This window comes from Aedes albopictus, chromosome 3, assembly GCF_035046485.1.
Source record: "Aedes albopictus strain Foshan chromosome 3, AalbF5, whole genome shotgun sequence".
Classification (NCBI taxonomy): Eukaryota; Metazoa; Arthropoda; class Insecta; order Diptera; family Culicidae; genus Aedes; species Aedes albopictus.
Window position 1 is genome coordinate 338601453 of NC_085138.1, and position 18001 is coordinate 338619453.

Genomic DNA, 18001 nt, shown 5'->3' on the forward strand with positions numbered 1-18001 from the left:
CGGGTACCCTGCCGGCCTTCTACGGGTGTTTTTTTTGCTGGCCACACTACGGTTAATGAATCCTAAAAAAAGTTTCAGGGAATATCTTTGAATGAATTTTTAAAATAAGTTTTTCTAGAAAGAATTACAGAAGGAATTTCCGAGTTAAGCCCTGGAGAAATTTTTGGAGGAATCCCTGGAGGATATCCTAGAGGAATGTCTAGAGGCATATGTATAGGAATCCCTGGAGGAATTTTTAGTGGAATCCCTGCAGCATTTCCCAGAGGAATCCCTGGAATAATTCGTGGAGGAATCCCTAGAGGAATTTTTGGAGGAATCCCAATATGAATTCTTGAAGAAATCGAAGATGAAATTCTTGGAAAAATTCTAAAGGAAATCGTAAAGGAACTCATTGAGGAATCCCTCTAGCAGTTTCTGAAGGAATCCCGGAAGCAATACCAAGGGGAATTCCTAAAGGAATCCTTATATTCCTGGATAATTGCTGACAGAATTTAAGGAGTTCCTTGATTAATTCCTGATGAAATTCCTAGAGGAATCTCTGAAGAAATTCCTGTGGTAATTTGTGGAGTAATTCCTCAAGGAAAGCCTGAAGAAATTCCTGGAGGAATGCCTGTATGAATTCCTGGAGGAGTCTCAAGAAGAATTCCTGAATCAATTCCAGGAGAAACTCCTGGAAGAACTCTTAGTGATTACCTGGAGGAGTCCCTGAAACAAATCCTGGAGAATTATCCTGAATAATCTGAACTCCTGAAGGTATCGCTGGAAGAATTCCTGGAGAAATTCCTGGAAGAATGCTCAGATTAATTTCTGGAAGAATGCCTAGAAGGATTTTGGTGGAATTCTTGATGGAATCCCTGAAGTAATTCATGAAGGAACCCTTGGAGAAAATCCTGTAGGAGTCTCTGAAAGAAATCCTGGATAAATTTCTATAGGAATTCCTAGAGAAATTCCTGGTAGAATTCTTGGAGGAATTCCTGAAGCAATTCCTGGAGGAATCTTTGCAGGAAGTCCTTAAGGAATGCATCGAAGAATTATTGGAGGAAGCTCTGAAAGAATTCTTGTAAGGATTCTTTGCAGGATCCCAGAAGAATATCTTAGAAGAATGCCTGTAGGAATTCCTGAAAGAATCTCAAGAGGAAATTCTTGGAGTAATCTCTAGAGGAATTTCTGGCGAATTCCTGGAGAATTTTGTAGAGAAATCCCTGCACCAAATCCCAGAGAAATTCCTGGATGAATTCCTGGAGGAATCCCCGAAAGAATTCTGGTAGGGATTCTTTGCGGGATCCGTGAAGGATTTCTTAGAAGAATGCCTGTAGGAATTTCTGAAATAATCTCCAGAGGAAATTCTGGAGAAATCTCTAGAGGAAATCCTAGAGGAATTTCTGGCGAATTCCTGGAGGAATTTGTAGAGAAATTCCTGCAGGAAATCCCAGAGAAATTCCTGGATGAATTCCTGAAGTCTCCTAAGAAATTCATTGAGGAATACAAGAAATAATTCTTAAAGAAATCGCAGATGAAATTCTTGGAGAAATTTTGAAGGCATCCTTAGAAAAGTTCGTGGAGTACCAGTTCCTGAAGAAATCCCTAGCGAAATTCCTGAAGAAACTCCAGAAGGAATTCCGGAAGCAATTTAAAGAGGAATTCCTAAGAGAATCCCTAAACTGTTCCTGGAGGAAGTACTGAATAAATTCCTGGAGGAGTTTCTTGGAGGAATCTCTGGAGGATATCCTAGAGGAATCTCTAGAGGCATTTGTATAGGAATTTTTAGTGGAATACCTGCAGCGATTTCCAGAGGAATCCCTGGAATAATTCATGGAGGAATCCCAAGAGGAATTCTTGGAGAAATCCCAGGACGAATTCTTGAAGAAATCACAGATGGAATTCTTGGAGAAATCCTAAAGGAATTCTAAGAAGAAATCGTGGAGGGATTCCTTGCGGCTTGCCGCGGAATCCCTCTAGCAGTTCCTGAAGAAATCCTTGGAGGAATTCCCGAAGAAACTCCTGAAGGAATCCCGGAAGCAATACCAAGGGAAATTCCTAAGGGAATCGCTAAATATTTCCTGAAGAAAGTACTGGATTGATTCTTGGAGGGGTTCCTGAAAGAATTTCAAGAGGAACTCCTGAAGGAATTCTTGTAAGAGTTTCTGGGTGATTCCTAGGAGGAATTTTTAAAATAATGCTTGGAGTTGTTCCTGAAAGAAACACAGAAGAAATTTTCGGGTGAATCCCTGGAGGAAAACCTGGAGGAACTCTTGAAGAAATCCCATGAGAGATCCTGGCAGCAATCCTATGACGACATCCCAGGAAAGCTGTCTTAACGAATCCTTGGAAGATTTTCTGTAGGAATACCTAGGAAAAAATATTAAGAAATCCATGTCTGCTATAAATTCTGGACGAATTATTGTGGGCATCTGCGGATGAACTTACAAAATAATGTTTTGTACAATAATGTTTTAAGGAATTCCTAGATTAAATTTTACATAATCTCTCAAATTTTCCGAAAGGGTTTCTGGTAGATATTCCTGTTGAAATACTCCGAATTATTCCAGAATGAATCATTAGAGCAATCTCTAGTGGAATTCTTCAAGGAATATATGGAGAAATCCCTGAGGAAATCTCTGAAGAAACACTTGAAAATACCTTTAAAAAATCGCTGATGACATTACTTTGGAAATCCCTGGAATCCTTTGAGAAATTCCTGGATGAATCCACGAAAAAAAAACAGGAACAATTACTGCAGGAACTTCTAAAGATATCCCAGGAGAAATTCCCAGAGGAATGTCTGGTGAAACCCCTAGAGGAATTCTTGAGAAAATCTCTGGGACAATCCATGAGTTCAAAGTTGTTCGAGACTATAATGAATGATTGCCTATTCTCCCAAACGAAAATGTACATTTCCACCGATCAACATGGATTTTATCCCGGCAGGTCAGTGACGACCAACCTCCTCTCCTTCACTACTGATTGTATTAACCATTTAGAAAATGGAAAGCAGGTTGATGCAATTTACACAGATTTGAAGGCAGCTTTCGACAAAATTGACCATTGTATTCTATTACGCAAGCTGGCGAAACTGGGTGCATCATCCGCCATGGTGACCTGGCTAGAATCTTACTTATGTGGTAGGAGACTCTGCGTCAAGTTAGGATCGTATACTTCATTCTGGTTCACGAACCCATCGGGCGTACCGCAAGGGAGCAATCTCGGGCCTCTCCTATTTGCACTCTATTTCAATGACGTTGCTGCTCTACTGGGTGTTGGCTGTAGGCTCATTTACGCTGATGACCTTAAGATCTACGTTGTCATCGAAAGTCCGGCGGATTGCGAGCGACTGCAGATGTTGCTGGATATATTTGTCAAATGGTGTGGAGAAAATCGCATGACGCTCAGCATTAGTAAATGTCAAGTTATAACATTTCACCGTTCTGCCAATCCTATCCACATGGACTATAAAATCGGCGATACAACTGTTCAGCGCGTTAAGCAAGTGAAAGACTTGGGAATACTGCTTGATACCAAACTAACTTTCAACGAACACCGTGCTGAGATCATCGATCGCGCCAATCGACAGCTAGGATTCATCATGCGTATTGCCAAAAACTTCACCGACATTCATTGCCTCAAAACGCTGTACAACTCGCTGGTTCGTTCGACAATAGAATCGTCCTCAGTTGTCTGGAGTCCATACCAAGCTACCTGGATTGATAGGTTCGAACGGATTCAGAAACGCTTTGTACGTTACGCCCTACGATTGCTACCTTGGAGGGACCGTGTCCATCTCCCGCCATACGTTAACCGCTGCGGCTTGGTAGGCATTGAAACTCTAGAGCGTCGTCGGACCATCCAACAAGCAGTGACTGTGGCAAAAATCCTCAATTGTGAAATAGACTGCCCAACCCTCCTTGCACAGCTGCCGTTAAACGCTCCTACTAGGATTCAACGTTGGACTCTTGACCGTATGCTTGCGATACCATTTCACCGTTCACAGTTTGGCTTCTATGAACCTCTTTCCGCTATGGTAAGAGCTTTTAACGACGTGGCCAATCTCTTTGAATTCGGGATTTCTTCAGTAGAATTCAGACGGAAAATTATTGCTTCAGCACGTACTGTAAATGTCAATTAGTTTAGTATACATTCATTAAGACCTAAGTCAGATGGATTAAATAAAATAATAATAATAATAATGATCTAATCACTGAAGGAAGCTATGGAATTCGCCGATGCATGCTTGCACAAGTATCTGGAAAAATAGCCGAAGAAATCGTGGGAGGAATTCCTGAAGCATTTCTTGGAACAAACACTGAAACAGTCAATATCGGAACCCTGCAAGATGTCTATGGAAGAATTCACGAAGGGGAAATTCCTGGAGAAATCCCTCGAAGAATTCCTAAAAGAATCCCTTGGAAGTTCCTGAAGAAATGCCAAAAGGAATTTCTGAAGGTGTCATTAAAATAATTCATAAAGAAATCTAAGTAATTTGCTCTTAGCAAATGTTTGAATTGAATACTAGTGAAAAATCATGAATTTAGGTGCTACTACACTCTATAGCAGCATATTATTCTACGAATTCCTCCTTTTACCTTACCGTTGTTTTTGTATTTCATGAATGAACATCACAAAATTTGACGAAGTTATTTGGTAAAACAACACTCGTCCGCAGAGTGATGCTTCTTCAGAAGAAAATCTAACAATCGTCCAAGTATTCCTTCAGAAACTCCTGCATGATTTTCTTCTCGGATTCCTCCAGGAATTTCTTCAGAGATTTTTTTTAAAAGCTCCGTCAGAGGTTTCTCCGGGAGTTTATTCCGATTTTTTATCATTGATTCCTCAGGAAATCAATCAGGGATTGATTCAAGAAGTTCTCTAGTGGTTGGTCCAGGAATTTAATCAGGGATTTATTTAGGAGTTCCTTCAAACATTCACCTAGCAGTCTGTTAGAGGTTTCTCCTGGCTTTAAGCCAAGAATTCCTCTAAAAGTTCCTTCACCGATCCTTCATGATTTTTTTAATTCCTCCATAAAGTCCATAAGAGGTTAACTCAGGTATTTTTTCAGAGATTTCTATAAAATTCTCTTCAGAGATTTCTCCAGGAATGTTTTTGCCGATTCCTCAAGAAATTTCATCAGAGATTCCTCCAGCAGTTCCTTCAAGGACTCATCCAGAAAAATTGCCTAGGAATGTCTTAAGAGATTTCTTCCGGAATTGTTTGAGAAATATCTGTTGAAGTTCCTTGAGGAAATTTTCCTAAAATTTCTTAAGGGATTCAACCAGGAATTCTTTCAGGGATTCTTCTCGGAACTCCTTCTGGGATTTCTCTAGGAATTTCTTAAAGGATTTCTCCTTGAATTCCTTGGTGGACTTCTTGGAACTTCTTCAGAGATTTTCCAGAAAATATTCAGAGATTCCTGCAGGAATTCGTTCAGAAATTTCTCCTAATATTCTTTGTGAGATTTTTCCCGGAATTCCTTGATAAATTTATTATTTAATTTAGGTTTTCTGAAATATCTTGGCTAAAGTACCTTGAAGGGGTTTTTTTTTTGTGATTTCTTTAAAGATTAATCTAGGACATACTGGAAAAACTTGTAATTAGAAGGCACGAAATGTTGCTAATTGGCAAATTGAGAGATGAAATTTGTGAAAAAAATCGCGTTCTGGTGGGATTCGAACCCACGACTCCGTATTCGCTAGACCGGCGCTTTAACCAACTAAGCCACAGAACAGGTAATGGTTCTGCGGAATAGAAAGCCGAACTGACTCCGATGCCGCACCGTGAACACTCCTATTTCACAAACTCATCTCTCTTTTCGGCTTAGATGCCAATCCACAACACACTCCTGTTTGTGCCCACTACCTACAAGTGCGAGCGAGTTATTTATATGAAGCCGAGACTTACTCTCGCACTCCGCATACCTAGCCACCAGGCAGTTTGTTTTGCTGGTGTCTAATTAGTATGCGTCGAGAGCTCGGCACGGTCGGACGCTCGGACGACCGAACTGCGCCAAGTGACGCAAGCAAGGGTACAATGATACATATTGCCCATTTTACTGGCATTTTACCAGGTTAGCTGGTATGTTTGAAACATACTGGAAAAACTTGTAATTAGAAGGCACGATCTAATCTAGGAAGCGCTACAGCAATTTCTTCTTGAAATCTAACAAGGATTTTTTCTTGATTTTTTAGAGAAATTTCTCTTAAAATTAGTGGAGAAATTGCTCCTGCAATTGCTGGAAAGATTTTTTTGTTAATTCTTTGGAGATTCCGTCTGAAACCCCTTGGGAGATTTCTCCAGAAACTCTTTCAGAGATTCTTAGGTGATTCCTCCAGGAATTTCAGTGCTGAAATTACTGGAAAGATTTCTCCAGGACTTTCTTCAAAGCTTCCTCCTAGAACTTTCTTAGAGATTTCTCCTGGAATTCTTAGACGAATTTCTTTTGAATGCTGGAATTCCTTGAGGGATTTCTCATTCTCATTCCAGGAATTTCTTTTTTTTTTCTGCTAGGTTTCTAGCTGCACTCTGAATAGAGTTGAAACCTCTACACTAGACCCGAAGATAGAAAAGAGTACGTAATCTTTCAGAAGCAGTTTGCCAGCCGTGCGCGGAAAATGATATCCATTAAGACACTGTTGCAACTGACTCAGAAAGATACGGTAGAGGATTGGAAAGTTTTCAATTGGTCAGTCAGTCAGAATTTGCCTATGTAGTGTTATGGTCACACGGTTTGTGTTTGTCTCCTTGTTTGATTTTGTGGTATGGTTATATATGATTTTCTCCTCGTTAAGTCAGTTGTCGTATGTTGTTTTTTTTTCATCGAATCAATCGAACCCTGTATGTTAAAATATAGTCGATCCTGTGTCAAATTGTTTTCTTGATTTCGCTAATCGTTTTCTACTTGTGTTCATCTCTTGTGTCCTTAAATTGTCATCGGTCTAAAATCCACAGAAACATGTAACTGAACTTCTGAACATCTAAGAGATAATCAAAAATACGCCAATTTGGTCAGTTGATTGCAATAAAATTTTAAAATAATAAAGATTTCATGTCAACTTTCATCCCGCTACAAATACTATTAAAAATATTCAAATTCGTTCAATTGTCCTATCGGTCCTACCTAAATGAATCATGTCATTTTCTCAAGCGTAGCCTAGAAATGTCAACCTAGTCATACACAAGTAACGTTGTTCAGTTAATATAAAGCAGTCAGTTTTTGTCCAAAATGTCACGTCGAACGCATTGACGTCAACAATGCGTTTAAGTGTTCGCACGTTAGCTTTGAATCTATCAGCACAATTAAGTGCTGCAAATCTCCTTCCCACTATTGATTCTTCGGTCGATTTTTATTGCTTTATTTAAAGAAAATATGACCAACTAACATTGTAAAAATTCGAAAAAGCGTCTATGACATTAATAAATTACTATGTAATAAAAATCAACCGAGAAACGTAGGAAATAGAGCCCAAGCAACATTTTGAAGTCAGATGGCTGTAAAAGGTTCCAAAACCTGTCACAAATCCTATAATACTTTTATTAGGATTTGTAACGATCATCAAAACCTCCTCAAATCCAACCGACTTGGAACTATTGCTTGGGAATAGACTCTACTGAGCCCCGGCGGTTCCTCCTGTTTATCGAGCATGTCTGATGCATATGATCAGCCATACTCCATCTGCAGCAGCCGGTTCGTGATGAACCGTTGGAGGCGCATTAAAGTGTTAAAAAGGTGATATGTATCACTAAAGAACACTACATTACAATAATCAAAATGAAACTCCTTCACTTTAATACCGTCAACCCCTGCGAACTTGGCCAGGGCCAGGAATTTCTCCAAACATTCCTCCAGGATTTTTCTGGAATTAAAAATTCTTCAGAGATTCATCCAGCAAATTATTTCGGGGTTTCTTCAAGGGTTCATTTATTTGTTTAATGGATTCCTTTAAACGCTCCATCAGGTGTTTCTCCTGGAGCTCATTCATTAATTTTTCCAGAAAATGCATTAGAAATTCCTCCAGGAATTCCATCAGAGGTTTAGAGGAAGTTTTTCAGGGATTCTTCGAGGCATTTCTAGTGTAATTCCGACAGATACTAATTCATGGATTCATTCAGAAATTATTGCAGACATTCCTCTAGAAGTTCCGTCAGAGATTTCTATAGGAGTTCATCCAAGGATTCCTTTAAATGTTTCTTTACTTCTTACGAAAATACATTCCCATGGAAATACCTTCACAGATACTTCTCTTGAAAATGCAGAAAATATTTCTGCTTTAGAGATTTTGCCAGCAACTCCTTCTGGGACTCCTCCGGGAACTCCTTCAGAGATTCCTCAGTAAACTCATTCCAGGAACTTTTTCAAGATTTTTTTCAGGAATTCTTCCAGGAGTTTCTTTAGTGATTCCTAGCGAAGTTCACCCTGCGGTTCCTCCTAAAACTTTTTTTGTGATTTCTCTAGAAGCTGCATCAGGGATTGCTCCAGGAGTGTCTTCTGTGTTCCTCCGCGAGTTCCTTTGGTGGTTTCTTCAGCTGAAATTCTTCCAAGAGTTCTTCCACGGATTTCTCAGGATTTCCTTCAGAGATTTTCTGAGGAGTTCGTTCAAGAATTTCTGCAGAGATTCTTCCAAGGATTCCTCCGCGACTACACCCAGGGATTCCTCTAGAAATCCCTTCATGGAGTCCTCAAGAGATTTCTTGTCCAGCTTCTTTAGGATTTACAACGAAATTTACTTCGGCATTTCTCTAGGTAAGCCCAGCTTGCTTGTTGCATTCGGCCTTCGAACGATCCATCTCTCTTGTAATGGTTACTTACCTTACCGGTCAGGCTAAGGCCGGGGTGGCCTCTGCTGTACATAGTAGCCGCCTCCATTCCACTCGGTCCATGGCTGTTTGTCTCCAGTTCCGCACTCTGCGTAGGGTCCGCAGATCGTCCTCCACTTGGTCGACCCACCTAGCTCGCTGCGCTCCACGTCTTCTTGTACCGGTCGGATGACTCTCGAGAACCATTTTAGTCGGGTTGCTATCCGTCATCCTGATGACGTGACCCGCCCACCGTAGCCTCCCGATTTTCGCGGTATGGACGATGGTTGGTTCTCCCAGCAGCTGATGCAGCTCGTGGTTCATTCGCCTTCTCCAAGTCCCGTCTTCCATCTGCACTCCGCCGTAGATGGTACGCAACACCTTCCGTTCGAAAACTCCAAGGGCGCGTTGGTCCTCTGCACGTATGGTCCATGTTTCGTGCCCATAGAGGACGACCGGTCTAATCAACGTTTTGTAGATGGTTAACTTCGTGTTACGGCGAACTTTATTCGATCGTAGAGTTCTGCGGAGTCCAAAGTAGGCACGATTTCCTGCCACAATGCGCCTCTGAATTTCTCTGCTGGTGTCGTTGTCGTCGGTCACCAGTGAGCCCAAGTACACGAATTCTTCAACCGCCTCGATTTCATCACCGTCGATATGAATTCGGGGTGGCGGGCGCGGTGATTCCTCCCTGGAGCCCTTTGCCGTCATGTACTTTGTCTTCGACACATTAATGACTAATCCGATTCGCCTGGCTTCACTCTTTAGTCGGATGTACGTTTCCGCCATCGTCTCAAATTTACGAGCAATAATATCAATATCATCGGCGAAACCAAGCAGCTGAACGGACCTCGTGAAAATCGTCCCACTCGTGTTTATCCCCGCTCTTCTTATTACACCCTCCAAAGAAATGTTGAACAGCAAGCACGAAAGACCATCACCTTGCCGTAACCCTCTGCGAGATTCGAAGGGAGTCGAGAGTGTCCCTGATACTCGAACTACGCACATCACTCGATCCATCGTCGCCTTGATCAACCGTATCAGTTTATCCGGGAATCCGTATTCGTGCATAATCTGCCATAGCTGTTCTCGATCGATTGTATCATACGCCGATTTGAAATCGATGAACAAGTGATGTGTGGGCACGTTGTATTCGCGGCATTTCTGCAACACCTGGCGGATGGGGAACATCTGGTCCGTTGTAGCGCGTTCACCCATAAATCCAGCCTGATATTGCCCCACGAACTCTCTTGCAATCGGTGATAGACGGCGGCATAAAATTTGAGAGAGTATCTTGTAGGCAGCGCTCAGTAGTGTGATCGCGCGGTAGTTCCCGCAATCCAACTTGTCGCCCTTTTTGTAGATGGGACACACGATACCTTCCATCCATTCCTCCGGTAATACTTCCTCCTCCCAAATCTTGGTAGTGACCCAGTGTAGTGCTCTCACCAGTGCTTCTCCACCGTATTTTAGAAGCTCGCTTGGTAGTTGATCTGCTCCAGCGGCTTTGTTGTTTTTCAACCGGCCAACCTCCTCCTCAATCTCTTGAAGGTCAGGGGCCGGAAGTCTTTCGTCCTGTGCACATACTCCTAGATCTGTTACCACGCCACATCCGGTACTTGCAATGTCGCCATTGAGGTGCTCATCGTAATGCTGCCGCCACCTCTCGACCACCTCACGCTCGCTCGTGAGAATATTCCCGTGATTATCTCGGCACATGTCGGCTTGTGGCACAAAGCCTCTGCGCGAACGGTTCAGCTTCTCGTAGAACTTTCGCGTGTCCTTAGCGCGGTACAGCTCTTCCATCGCTTCGCGATCTCGTTCTTCCTGCTGGCGCTTCTTCATCCGGAAGACTGAGTTCTGCCTGTTCCGCGCCTGTTTGTAACGTGCCTCATTCGCTCTCGTACGGTGTTGCAGCATTCTCGCCCATGCTGCATTCTTCTCGTTTTTCAACTGTTCACATTCGCCATCGTACCAGTCGTTTCTGTGATTCGGAGTCGCGAAGCCTAGTGCTGTAGCCGAGGTACTACCTATGGCGGATCGGATGTCCCTCCAGCCATCTTCAAGTGTAGCTGCGCCAAGCTGCTCTTCCGTTGGTAGGGCCACTGCTAACTGCTGCGCGTAGTCTTGAGCCACTTCTACGTTACGCAGCTGCTCGATGTTGAGTCGCGGCGTTCGACTTCGACGCGTGGTGATAACTGTCGAAAGTTTTGAGCGCATGCATACAGCGACTAAGAAGTGATCCGAATCTATATTCGCACTGCGGTATGTGCAGACATTGGTTATATCCGAGAAGAATTTACCGTCGATTAGAACGTGGTCGATTTGGTTTTCTGTTTGTTGGTCGGGTGATCTCCAGGTGGCTTTGTGGATATCTTTGCGGGGGAAGAAAGTGCTTCGGACTACCATACCACGGGAGGCTGCAAAGTTTACGCATCGCTGGCCGTTATCATTCGATACGGCGTGCAGGCTGTTTCGCCCGATTACCGGTCTGTACATTTCCTCCCTTCCTACCTGCGCGTTCATGTCGCCGACAACGATTTTCACGTCACGCGGCGAGCAACCATCGTATGTTTGCTCCAACTGCGCGTAGAACGCTTCTTTCTCGTCATCGGGTCTCCCTTCGTGTGGGCAGTGGACGTTGATGATGCTGTAGTTGAAGAAACGGCCCTTAACTCTCAACATGCACATCCTTGCGTTGATCGGCTGCCACCCGATCACACGTTGTCGCATCTTGCCCAACACTATAAATCCTGTTCCCAGTTCATTGGTGGTGCCACAGCTTTGGTAGAAGGTAGCCGCTCGATGCCCGCTTTTCCACACTTTCTGTCCAGTCCAACAAAGTTCCTGCAACGCCACGATGTCGAAGTTGCGGGGATGTAGTTCGTCGTAGATTATCCTGTCACATCCTGCGAAACCTAATGACTTGCAATTCCATGTTCCAAGTTTCCAATCGTAGTCCTTATTTCGTCGCGTGGGTCTTTGCCGATTGTATCGAGTCGTATTTTCTCCTATGTTATTCGCAATGGGGATTTTTACGGGTGGCTTATTGGGCCTACGCCAACACTCCTGTCTCGCCGGAGGGCCATCGTGTCAGTTCTGTTTAACGTCCCAACCAACACTGGGACGACCACGCTGATGGGGCTACCACCTTGGATCTAGCTGGGCGTGGTGCAGCGTTTCTTACTCAGCCGCTGGATGCCAGAACAGACGCTGTTTGAGCCGCACCTCCTTGGTGAACAGACACTCGGATCGTACCTCCTCAATCTAGCTGAAGTCAGAAGGACAACAGTGCCCAGGCTGCACTACCAGCTAAGCACACAACTCTTAGCTGGCGGTCTTTGTCATCGCTTGACCCGTGGAAGCATGAGGTAGGAACTTGTGAGGACCAGAGCTATATTGGATGCTCTCCTTATCGACTCACCGTTTTGCAGCCCCTCTCTTGTAATGCACAGAAGACAAATTGAATATTTGCATCGGCCTTACTGGAAACATGTGGTTCCGTGAAGAAGTAAAATCAAGAAGGAATCTGAATAACCGTGCAAGAACAATAAGATCCGGGATTCCTCTTTGATAATCTTCTATGATTTCTGAACTTCGAACGATTTCTTCTGGAGTTACCAACAGTATTTCTTCCCAGATTTTCAACCACAGGTCTTTCCGGTAATGCTCTCAGAGTTCCTCGCGGAATTTATACCGGAGTTTCTCCTGCGTTTTACTTAATTTCTCCTAGGATTTATCCCGGGATATATGCAGGAGTTTCTCGCAAAATTTTTCCTATAGTTTCTCTCGGAATTCCTCTTGGACGAATTTCCGCACTTCCTTCCGGTATTCGTCATGGGATTTTCCCAGGAGATCTTCACGGGATTTCTCCCAAAATGTCTACTTAACTTTATTTACTACATTTTAACCAATATCACTTTTTTAGCTCCACATCAAAACTTGCTATTCATGTTTTCGTTTGTTTTATATGACTAAGAAACAGCATTGGTATTTTTATTACAAAGAATTCATGAGAAAATATTTCGTAAATATAACGTTGATATAATTCTAGTTGTACTTACATGGAAACTATTCGAGTTCAAAGTCGGCCGCGTCGGCGATGGAATCCTGTAAGTGCGATTTCCGCTGGTGATGTTCAACTTGCTCAGGTGTTTGTTCAGCTCGGGTCCATTGTTCTGCTGCATCTTATTGCTACCCTGCTTACTGCTACCGTACAGCTGTTCCAGCTGGTCCTGTTGATGCTGCTGCGCCTGATGCCGCAGCGTAAAGCTAGTTCCCTTCGATGTGTTGATCTCGATATCCCCTGTGTCTTCGTCCCCGATGAACGAAATGCTTTGCGGTGCCATGTCGTCAATCGGCGGCGACAGCGGCATATTCCGATTGTCCCGGAACGAGTCATGATGGCTCCGGGTTTCGACTCCAGGCGACGAATTACTACTACCCACTCCATGGTTGATCATCTGCGAGATTTGGTTCCGCACCCGACTGTGCTGAGGACTTCCGGACGAGCCGTGATGGACCTCGAACAGATTCTGGAATGACTGTTGACTGCCGCCGTACCGGCTGCCGGTTCCGTACCCATCGCCACCGGCACCAGAGTCACCGTTGTGATGCAGCGAGAAACCGCTTTGACTAGGAGATTTGTTGTTATACGGTGAGCTCTTGATGCCCTGGTTCCAGGCGTTGATGTCCAGCTGAATTTCGCTGGAGGCGCTACTTCCCCGCTGGTTGGCGGCCGCTGCCGCTGACTGTGCCCACGTCCGGCGTTGGGCAGGTTGCGGCGGAGTGCCACCGCCTCCACCTCCGCTACTGTCGTGCAAGAAGAATTGGTTGTGCTGCGGTTGTTGCGATTGCTGAATGGGAGGTTCTTTCACTTCTTGGGGTAGGTATGGGTCCCGGTAGTGGTTGGAGTCCTGATAGAACTGTTGCTGCTGTTGATCAGTATTCAGATACGGGTTGGACGAGTATTGGTTTTCTTTCCGATACTGGCCGTTCTCGTAGCCCATGTAGTGCTGTTGCTGCTGCTGTTGAGCCTGCTGTATGTACTGTCCCTGGTCATTAACGTACTGCAGGGTGTGCAACTGCTGTTGCTGTGTCAGATAGGGATCGCGACTAGGTGGCCGGGTGCCATAGTTGATCGGAGATTGTTGCTGCAGCAGGGGTGGTGCGTTCTGCTGGGGTAGATGGGGACTAGAACCGAACAGTTGTGCGTTGATAGGTCGGTAGGTTCCGTGAATGGTTTGCTGAATGTTTTGTTGGGAGCCGTATTGCTGAAAGAGGGGAAGATTGTGTTAGACGACGTAATCTACACATGATAACATAATCTCGAGGATAGCTGAAGAATTTGGAAGTTGTAAAGGTATTTGATCACAGACAAGTTAGGTATCACTTGAAGCTTCATCAGAACTAGCAGAAATAGAGGTCAAAATTGTGAAGTTTTGACCAGAACAAGGCTTGCGAACACTCAACTTACAATTATAAAACCAGGTGGTTATCATTATCGCATCTAAATTTATTGAACAAATGATCACGAGCACGGAATTTACGGAAAAGATAAAATGAAACTTTATAGATTGTGACCCATGTGAAATCAATTTTTATCGCTAGCTTCCGTGAAGGCCACAGCGCCTTTAAACGACTCAATCGAAGAACCTGTCTCGTCACGACCTGTGCGGCGGGAGTTACACAGGATGAACGTGCATGGCCGAGCAGCAATTGCCAAGCCGCTTATAAAACCTGATAATGCCATGAAGAGGAAGAGATGGTGTAAGGTTCATGCCACTTGGACAGAAGACCAGTGGAAAAGGGTTGTTTGGTCAGAAGAGTCATCCCTCACTATCTTTCTAACAACTGGTCGGGTGTACGTTTGGCGCTCTCCGGGAGAAGAGCCCAAGCAGGAAATGAGAACAAACCTATAACAAATTGATAACTCTTTTTGTTATTGATAACAAAATGAAATCAAAACAAGTTTTCGTTCCGAATTATTTTTATTTAATATCAAATTGAAATATCATTTAGTTATCATTTCAAAAACTCAATGATAACAAGATTTGATTCCAAAAATTCAAAATAGCGTTAATATGCTTTATTAACATTAATTATATGCACAACATATTTGTTAAATCTACCTGAGCATTGTACTTACTTATTGACACAAAAAATATAATTTGTTGATTCTGGGTAATGTTCATGCTATTGGCTTAAACTTTATTAAGTCTTTTTAGGTTGACTGGTTATTATTGTCCGGGTTGTTCTCTTCGTTATGAGGGGTTTTTCAACGGTCAAATTACCTGAAACTTGGTCGTATAGCTCAGTTTGGTTGGGAAAGATTTGAGGCCAACGTTGACTTCAACAGGTTTCAAAAAGCCTTCCATGAAGAAGATAACAAAACTACCCAGAATACAAAGGTTCCCTCATGTATAGTTATTTCAATCTAAAGATATTGCCAAATATTTTGAAATTTGAACTACAGGGTGATTATTTCTCCAGTTCTATATTTTAAAACTGCACCATTCGCACTTTCGTAAGGAAATAACGAGAGTTCCACAGTACTCCAAATTTTCTCACACTTTAGGTCGTTTGGTATATAGTCATTTGGCATAATAGCCGTTTGGCGTTATAGCCGATTGGCATAATTCTAAATTAAAGGCAAATGAAGTTGGATATGGCCACCCGAAGTAATTCACGGTCATTCTACTGTTGAAGGTCACATATGTATTTTACCTTTATAAAGTTTTCTCGCGTGAAAAAAGATTCATTGTAGCTCCGTACTAAAATGATGAATTCCGTGATGTTTAATACAGATATTTATCATACATGAAAATGATGAATGCCATCTCACTTATTGTTATGCTAAACGGCCATTTTACCAAACGACTATTATGCCAGATTATGCCATTTGACCATTATGCCAAAAGACTATGCCAAACGACATTATGCCAAACCCGATAGAATTAATGTAGTAAAATATTATTTGCAATTTCTCATCGTAATAGGCTGTTTTACCTCACGCAAATCTGACAGGAAAAGGCCTACTTTCCCACACCAAATAAACAGTGCTGTAATGGTTCATTACAGCACTGATTTGCGTTGCGTAATGAACCATTACAGCACTGTTTTCAGATTTGATCAACTTCTTGATGCTTTCTGGACGCAGTTTTGAAAAATTGTGACAACTACACAGTAAAACCTGCTATGATCAGATTTTCTTAAACAAGGCTATGAACATCAGTGTGCAGTTTGATGGAAAAGTTTTGTTAAAAACTATCCTCAAGCGGTAATTTATGAAATTGCAAAAAGCGTTGTACGCAACTCGGTGCAGAACTCGATTTTTACAGCACTCGTCGTAATTATCCAACTCGGCAAGCCTCGTTGGATAAATGTACGACTCGTGCTGTAAAAATCTTCATTCTGCACCTTGTTGCGTAAACTACTATTTCCAATCGGATGCCTTATTTTTTTCAATGTCATCATTTTTCCCCGGGTGAGAAGCCAAATGCGACAGAATTCGTTGCTCGATGTCATTCAATTTAAGTCCCGATATAATCAGAAAGAAAAGCTGAAATATAATTATACAAAACAAAAATATTGCGTGCTGTTGTCCTTTGACTTCAAATTTACTTTTTTGCCACTTCAATGTCCATCATTAATCTTTTAGTTGAATCATGGTATAGTTATGCTGCATATCTATGAGGATACCATATCCGATTTCCATACATTTTTTCTTCGTGTAGGCTCCAAGTTAGAAATGACTGTATATGAAATGTCAATGTTACAATCGATAATACCGTTAAGGCACCATTCACCGTGGGGGCTTCATTCACCGTGTGCCTTCGAATATTTTTTCATTATTTCCATATTATGATTGAATGATATGACAATTTCCCTTCAATTTCACCAATACACCACTAATCTATTGTTACCATGTCAAAACGCTCATTAGAAACATTTAAAAGTATCATTTTGACACTAAAGTGTGTTTACATGAAGCGGGTTTCTGCTCGTTCACTGTATTCATAGTGAAAAAACGAAAACTGCGCTAAGGTAATTTAAGCGATAAACTAAATGTAGTAACGTTTTTATTCCACCAAGAAGCAATTAAATTCACATATCAGGTATGTATTTTGCATTACCGAAGTAAGTTTAACAAGAAAGTACGATTACTCGTACTTTTTAATTGAAACAAAAAGGCACGGTAAATGGGCACCCTAAAAATCAATGGTCTCCATTCACCGTGCCCCATATATCTAGAAAAAATCGAAAATTTGAACATTCGTTTTTCTAATAAAATCTTGCAAGTTATTACTTGAAATGAATTTAAACGAAGGAAATTCCCTTGGCTGGGTTGTTTTGATCATTTTTAAACAAAGTAGAATAAAATTTCTCATACACGGTGAATGGGTCCCTACTACCACGGTGAATGGTGACCTACCACGGAATTAGGCGACCTTACTACCCTCTACTAATTGTACTATATCACCAAATTTTGTGAAAAATTTTCTACTTCTGTGGATATTGCTTTAATTTTAACCTATAATGAAGGCAATTAAAAGCGGCACCAACAATGTTTATAAGACTGGTGTCAAATGACAGCCCTTATTTGCCCCGAATCCTCTTAAATCCACGGTGAATGATGCCTTGACGGTACTACGCCATTTATAGGGGCCATATTCTGATGATATGGTATCAAGCAAAACAAGGATTTAATCACGAGATTCTTCTGAATTTAAAATAAAATCTCATTCAAATTTTTACTTATTTATGTAAATTAATGCCTGATAAAATTTCAAAATGAATACTAAATTTGTTATTAATTTTTAGTTGTTACCCTATAGATATGATAACTCCCGGAGAACTGCATATGATATCAAGTCGTAAAATGTGGATAACAAAATGAGTTATCAATTTGTTATCAATGAGAACTCATTCTGTTTTCAATTAGATATTCCAGTACATTATTTTATTTTCATTTTTTGTTATGTTAACACTTAAGTCATACGCAATGAAAACTCACTTTGTTATCAAAATTCGTGATATCTAAATAACTCAATTTGTTTTCAATTAGTTCTCATTCCCTGCTCGGGAGTACAACCAAGATTGCCTGCTTCCTACCGTAAAACATGGTGGGGGTTCAGTTATGATCTGGGGAGCCATTTCTTGGCATGGGCTCGGTTTTATCGTTTGTATTAAAGGGAAATTGAAGGCTGAGCATTAT

General features: G+C 42.1%; 1 protein-coding gene across 1 annotated transcript in view; it reads right to left on the bottom strand.

The window, feature by feature from the left end:
- LOC109424724 (patronin) overlaps positions 1 to 18001 on the bottom strand; it is a gene marked incomplete in the record, with an annotated part of 310451 nt that overhangs the window by 59575 nt on the left and 232875 nt on the right. Inside the window, 1 exon segment of the mRNA XM_062843097.1 lies at positions 12849 to 14057. Coding sequence (XP_062699081.1) covers positions 12849 to 14057 — 1209 coding nt within the window.